At 38.1% G+C, this 7,857-nt stretch overlaps 1 protein-coding gene across 1 annotated transcript; it reads left to right on the forward strand.

The window, feature by feature from the left end:
- Nucleotides 1-5,837: 5,837 nt before the first annotated feature.
- LOC105057940 (F-box/kelch-repeat protein At5g43190) lies at nt 5,838-7,626 on the forward strand. The gene has a single exon (XM_010940664.4). It carries the CDS (start codon nt 6,039-6,041, stop codon nt 7,311-7,313), a length of 1,275 nt encoding a protein of 424 aa, XP_010938966.1. The 5' UTR covers nt 5,838-6,038; the 3' UTR covers nt 7,314-7,626.
- Nucleotides 7,627-7,857: the final 231 nt, after the last annotated feature.

A 7,857-nucleotide genomic window follows, 5' to 3' on the forward strand; every position in this document is an offset into this window, starting at 1 on the left:
CTAGTCTTTTTTCTGGCACCATGCGAGCCTTGCTACTAAATCACAGCAGAAGGATCTATGCTCTGTGTACTGATGCTCCGCATGGAAAACTACATTATGGTCGAAGTCAAACTTGACGGCATTCCGAATCTTCCATCGTTCAGTTTTATAAGTTAAGAACATGACCAAGCCAGCAACGTCCCGATATTTTTGTATCTACTTTGAATTGTAGGTGTTAATTTCTTCTTCTCGCTCGTGCCATGACTTCCTATTCTGATGACCTTAGTTAGCCACATGACGGGCTATGTGAACTTGCGAAGTTCACCAAGACTCTGATGCAAATGGGTCATTTAAGAACATGATTGCAACGTTTGTGACGGCAATCCTTAAGATCCAGGTGCTTTTCATGCTGGCCTTTGAAGGGTCATCGGTTTATTTTTTATTATTTTTTTTTTTGAGCCTGATTTCAACCCGAGTCGAACATGAGCTTATTTGATCAGCTTGATTAAGATTAAATAAATCTTAGGGTCCATTTGGTCGGAGTTTGCCAGATTACAAGATAATCTAATAATTTCTAAGAATCATTTATCTAAAAAATTAATTATTGAGAAAAATAAATTTTACTATATTCAGTTGATCAAAAAATTAATCTGAAAAATAACATTAAAAAATTTATTATATTTGATTGAAAATAATTCTATATAGAAATATTGTCAAAATTATAAATATATTCTTCGATATAAAATAAATTTTAATATCAGAATAGTATTGTCATTTTCAATTAATTTTTATATATTAACTATAATGACATAGCCTTTTGCATAATGTCATCTATATTTTTTTTTTTTGAATGAATTTGAGAAGCCATCAAAATAAATTCAATATTTACATTAAGAATATTTTTATTAAGTATAGATTACCATCACTCGAAAATTTATCAAAAATTAATCATCTCATAATATTTATTTTATCTTATCTCTTTGGAAAATAAAAATGAGATCCACTATTTTTTTTTGTCATCTATCTTTTTCATTTTTCGTACCAAACACAATAATCTGACGTAGGATTTATTCTTCCATACCTGATTAACTGCAACCAAATGGACCCTTAAGCTTAAAATAAATTTGAAATCTTGATTTCAAGCTATGTTTAATGTTTGGTTCATACCTAAGTTAACATCTAATTGATCCAAAGAATAAAAAATGCATCAATTGGAATCTTAATTCAATCATCAAGCCGACCTTGATCGAGCCGATCCTAAGCCGAGCTTGAACTGTTTGGTTTGATTGACAACCCCATTCATGTGTCGGTATTTACACTTATCCATGGGTCATTATGAGGTTCAAGGAATGTTATCAACCTGAATTCTTTATTTCGCTGTGCAAGTTTGGAACCCTCGTGTTTGGAAAAGAAAAATCTAACGTAATCCCTGAGGTGTCCTATGATCGGAAAGCTATGCTTGGTGATATGGATATGCTATGTAATAATACGGATTTTTCTTGATTGTCAAAATTTTAAAATAAGCTAAAAATTGGCATCAGCCGTCTAATTTCGTGGAAATAGCAAAGTTGGATACAGACAACACATCTTCTACAGATTCTATTTTCTTTTTGTTTTTTTTAACAACACTAGGATCGAAATCTTTACTCATTGCAAGGCTACAGATCTTTTCCTATAATTTATCCTTTAATAAAACAAACCATTAAATTGGCATTAGAAGAGGAAAAGTAGGTGATTGCCATATGACCTACATTGGATGATGATTTTAAGCATTAACTAGTTGCTAGGAAACCATACCACTAAATTATCTTCTTTGACCTTAATTTATGTGAATCCTACTTGATAAAATCATTACATATCCTTGTGTATCATATGTGTGGATGACTTTTGACTGTATGAACTTTATTGAAACTTAAACTTTGAGTAAACATATTTGCTACCTTTAGACTCATTTCCTTGATCCATGGCGTGTGAGATCCTTTCATCCTTCTGTAAAAGAAAAGAGGTGCCATTTGCCAGTGAGAATTACTTTTCCAAACATCCCAATTCATTATTAATATTTTATTTCAATCAGCCCATCGTGACTTCCGTAATGTCTAATCCTAACCTTATCAACCCATCAATGATGTGACTTCCTTAATTTTTTTTTTTTTTTTATGGTAGAAACTCTCTTGATGTTTGATCCCAATCTTATCAGCCAAAACAACTACCGTTGGACCTATTTGGTTGGTAAACTTCCGTGAACTGGATGTGACCTAAATGTCACCATCACCACCAAATTGATGGACCACAGCCTCCCTTTTGCCGCACACGCTTCTGCGTCAGCTTGCCATATGGAGTCACACGGCGATAGAGGAAAAGAGTTGAGAAGCTTCCGCGGGCAAAGGAATATGGAGATAAAGCAAGTTGAAATTGAAATTGCCGGAGTACATTTTTCTTGCAGTTGGTTGGGTTTAGCAAACCAGCAATGGGCAAGGGGAGAATATGTGCCTTGGCAATATAGATGGTTTGTTAAACAACCTCACGGAGCTTGTGTAGGAAACTGACTTCACATATAATAGTATTGTCTAAAGCCACAGTACCAAGTGTAAATCTTCTACAATTCTAGACGTAGAAAATTTCTGGAAACATGCAAGACATGTGAAAGATTTTGCTTAGTTGCACAACATAAAGGAGAGGTTTGGCCTTTCAAGATTTGCCATGTATATCACTTGCATACAATGGGGATAGAACTAACATCGTGCCGGTCGCAAATTACTATACTAGCTTATATTCAAGAAGGAGGGGGGGGGGGGGGGGGGGGGGGAATTATACCAGCTACATTCTAAAGTCTCTCTCTCTCTCATGCATGCACATCAAAACAGTGATAATCACCAAAATTTAAGGGAGTGAAATGATATGTAGAGGTATCCATGCTAACACGCCGATCGGCTAGCTATAGATCTGAACATAAAATCTTGTCCAAGTCAAATATGATAATCTCCTCTAAGCCATTGATAATAGCATTTCAGGACTTGATATATATGATTAAAGATTTTTATTGAAAAGAAAAGTACAGTGAAAGTCAATGCATCTGCATTTTTCTTTCATTGAATTTGTCGCTTTATCTTTCTAAACTATCAAGACAAAAATAAAGTATGTTTATAATGAGATGCAAGGGATTAAGTTTGATTTAAAAGTTAATAGTGGGTTTGCCTTACTAAACAATGGATAATGGCCTTGCGATCAGTGTTTCTTATGATGGATATTTAGGTTTTGCGATTGACACTTCGTGGGATATCTTGAAGTGCGGTGATGCAAATAAGATTTGCTTTTATAGATTAGCAATTTTTATTTAATTTAATACAAATCCAAATACAGTACTTTTATGCAAATTTAGCATGGTTTAAAACAAACAATGATTTGTTACAATTTGATCATTTTTAAAAATGGTTTGATTTAAAGTTATATGAAAAATCTATCAATATATATCACGTAACAAATCTATAGACTCCCAGGCACACTACAACGTTAGTAAAAGGAAAAGTCACTCAAAGAAAGTTACTGATTAAGACAAAGGCTCGTTGCAACTCAGAGAGAAAACAATAAATTTTGAAGTGCACGTAAATCTCATGTAGAAAGGTGGCTGTGCAACTCTTCGTTAGCCTATATCTAAAATGGTAAAAATCCAGTAAGAGCCCAATGAGGGAGTTTTACACAGGTTACACAACTTTCTTCTACAAATCCTTTTTTGTTTAATAATATAATGGTGAGCTAAATCTCATATTCCATCGATAAATAAAATGAGATATAACATTATAAGTGAATGTGGGTAAAATTTGTTGTTGTAGCACTTTGTTTGAAACTTCTGTACGCTAAAATGAATAAAATTTCTGTGATTGCCCTATTAATTCTATCTAATCTTAGATGGATTGTGGGTAATAAAACATCTACCGTTGTTGCTCAGGATTCATAGATTTCTTCCATTCCTATTGCATAGTGGCCTGTTTCAGTTAATACTAGTTCATTGCAAAATCTTGAAGTTAAAAATCTGATGGTGGTAGGTGAGAATAGTTGGGAATTATCTATGATCTATAAGTATTTTCCGGAGGTATTGGCGGATCAAATTCTTTCTATTCCTATACCAGATGGATATAGTGCAGATAAATTGGGATGGGAGCCTTCATCTGGGTTGTCAATTAGAGTGCGGATTTATCGCATTGGTTGGATTTAAAGAATCAGTGTTTGTCATAGAGTCACTTTGTTTATGCGGAAGATAGCTTGGAATTGACTTCCATGTCATGAAATTTTACACCAAAATGGTTTGCATATCCCAAATCATTGTGACTTGTGTCTTGATATAGAGGGATCTACCTCTCATGTTATTTTACACTGTAGCTTGGTGTCCTAGAGTTGGAGGCAAGCCCCAAGTTCTAATGCACCATCTCAATTCTCTCTCTCTCTTGACATCTTTCTCCAAACCATTAATGAGAGACCCATTAGCGGTAGCTAAAGTAAAGACATTGTTTTAATGGCTTATATTGCTTACAATATTTTGTTAGCTAGAAATGATCGGATTTTCTAAAGTAATATTTAGAGTCCCAAACTGATTCTCATGAAAATAGTCAGTTATGTATAGCGGTATATTAATACAACTATCTTGGAGGTATTCATGATAACTGAGGAAAATTATAGCTCTCATTTTGCAGATTTTGCAATCATACAAATGTTCTATTTCACTTGAAAACTACCACCCCTTGATTTCCTCAAGGTTAATCTTGATGATAGTGTTTTAAACCAAGATGATTCTGGTAGAACAAATTTTATTATTAGAAGTATGAGTAGTGTGTTAATGGTAGTAGAATGTGTTAGATTGTTTGATACATAATTTGTATGATAAAATTGTGCTATATGGAAAGATGTGTAACATACAATAAAATTTTAAAAGCTTCTCATATCATTCTAGAGGGGAACTCCTTGATAGTTACTAGGTCATTTTTTGTCTCAACATTTTGAGAGATCGACATCTATCATTTGAGAAAAGATAGGTGGAGGATAGAAGTAGCTCAATAGTTTGATGATATGATACATATCTATAGAGAAGCTAATACTATTGCAAAGTAGATGACGACTGAAGAAAAAATTGGATCAGCTATCACTATATTTATATCCATTTTTATTTTGTTTGATGAATATATATATGAATACAGATATCAGTTGAATCCAAAAATTTATATCTATATTTATTTTAAGTGATTATCAATGTAAATTAGATATTGAAAGTATGAATATAAATATGGATATAAGTCGGATAATTAAATTTTATCATTAGAGAAATCAAAAATATTATTATGTGGATGATAAATCAAATTACCAGCATATTGAATTTATGAGTACTATATAAAATTAAATAAGATTATAAATGAAATAAGATATTCAGATATAAATCACATAATTATCTATTTATGTTCATATTTATTTATTTATTTTGATGGATATGTGCATGGATGTCAATATTAATTAGATACTTAAATTTTTATGCATGTCTGGATAGATTTGAATATAAAAATAGAATCGGATAGATATTATTTAACCCACTTTCATCCCTAACAACAATATATGCAGCTAGTTATACGAGATATACTCTAGTTTGATTTGCAAATTACTAAATTTGATTGAAAAAAAAAAAAAAAAAAGGGCAATGCTCGGAATATCATTCACTGCTCGCTGCGAAATTCCAAGGTACGGTTTCAGCCTGGTTTTAGCAAATGCTATGGGCCGCCACCGGCCGCCGGATCGCCCGCCAACCCCTCCATTCCGTTCACGCCTGCACCTCCCTTTCCTTGTATCCTTCCGTCGCCCAATGTCCATCCCCCCATCCCTATTCCAGCACAAATCCCTTGAAATCTCCGCTCCATTTATTCCCATCACCTCTAAAATTTATCCCACCTTTATCTCTCCGTCATTGACCCCTCTCCAGATGACAAACCCAAACCCCACCGTGCGAGACCAACCAACCCCTCTCCAGATGACAAACCCAAACCCCACCGTGCGAGACCAACCATCCCAGACGAATAAGTATGCGCAAAAGTCTTCCTACATTTTATTCCAGCTCGAAACATTCTCTCCATATGAGAGGGCGAAGAACCGAGGATAGGATGCCGAGAAGAGAGAGAGAAGAACAAACGACGCCGATCGCCCAATCGAAACCGCCACCCCCGCCGCTGCCAGCGGCAGCTGCGGCTGCGGCGGAGGAAGAAGAGATGGAGCCGGCAATCTGGGGGCAGCTCCCTGACGAGCTCCTTGACCGCATCCTGGCCCTCCTCCCTCTCCGCACCCTCCTGGCCCTCCGTCCCACCTGCAAGCGCTTCAACTCCCTCCTCGTCTCCCCCTCCTTCCTCTCCCTCCTCCATTCCCCTTCCTCCTCCCCTGCCTTCCTCCTCCTCTCCCACCCCCAGTTCTCCCACCGCTTCCTCCCCCTCTACGACTCCTTCGCCGACGGCTGGCGCAACCTCCGCCTGCTCCCCTCCGCCGCCGCCTCCCCTTCCCAGCTTCTCTCCTCCTCCTCCGGCCTCCTCTGCTTCTCCCTCCTACCCTCCCGCCCCTCCTCTCTTCTTATCTTCAATCTCCTCACCAAAACCTCAAAGTTCGTATCTTTACCCACCCACGACCCCTTCTCCTTTGCCACCCTTGTCTCCCTCCCCTCCTCTACCCCCCACGGCTACAAGATCTTCCTTCCTTCCTCCTCTTCTACCTCTGTTTTCGTCTATGATTCCGCTTCCTTCTCCTGGACCCGCTTCCCCGGCTTCGACCTCATCCTAGACCGCGGCAATTCCCACCAAGAAGGCGTCTTTTTCGACGGTGCCCTTTATTTCACCACTAATGAGCCCTTTTCCGTCGTCGGCTTCCATCTCCAGTCCGGGAAGTGGGAGCCAATGTCCTCTCCCAGTCTACCGGCCGAGCTAGCCTTCGTGCGGCTGGTGGGCGACGGTAGAAACCGGCTCTACCTCGTCGGTGGTGTCGGGAGGGACGGGATATCGAGGAGTTTGAGGGTGTGGGAGCTGGTGGGGAAGGATGGAGAAGGAAAGGTGAGAGCTTGGGAGGAGGTGGGCCGACTGCCGGAGATGATGTGCCGGAAGTTTGTGTCGGTCTGCTACCATAACTACTCCCATGTGTACTGCCTCTGGCATGAGGGGCTGGTGTGCGTCTGCTGCACTACCTGGCCGGAGGTGCTCTTCTACAGGGTGGCGAGGGGTACCTGGCATTGGCTGCCGCGATGCCCGATGCTGCCAGAGAAGTGGAGCTGTGGATTTCGTTGGTTCTCCTTCGTCCCTGACCTCTATGCTCTGGTTTGAAGCGTCATTATATATTATCTTATCGCAGTCTGTTTAGCTTCATCTCATTTCTATTAGGCGTTGTATTGGTTTTGAGTTTGGAGCTCCTTGGATGTGATTTTTACATTTATTTTTTTTGTTGACGATATATTGTTTTAGGTGTCACAGATCATAGTTCTCTTGTATCTATTTTTTTTTATCTCTGAGGGTACAGTATGTTCATGTGCTATTTGATATTACATTAGATTCTATCATTTCTAATGAGCCTCAATCTCTTTCCTATGTTCTATTCTTGATTGGATGGAATCGGTTTCTGAAATTGGGGCTACTTGAATTTGATTCCTCTTGTGTTTTGCTTGTGATGCCCAATCTTCCAGTCCTCTTCTGCTACACAGATATTTGTGAAATAAATTTAACCTGGACAGTTCTACAGGTTGTGTCCAATTATGCAATAACTTCTCCTGATTGATGCTGAATTATGGAGGACTGTGGAAAATTATGGAGGATGATTCCTTGTTGGATCCAAATCTGATTGCAGGACTAACAGACAAGCATTTTCTATAAT

The sequence above is a fragment of the Elaeis guineensis genome, chromosome 15 (genome assembly GCF_000442705.2).
Source record: "Elaeis guineensis isolate ETL-2024a chromosome 15, EG11, whole genome shotgun sequence".
Classification (NCBI taxonomy): domain Eukaryota; kingdom Viridiplantae; phylum Streptophyta; class Magnoliopsida; order Arecales; family Arecaceae; genus Elaeis; species Elaeis guineensis.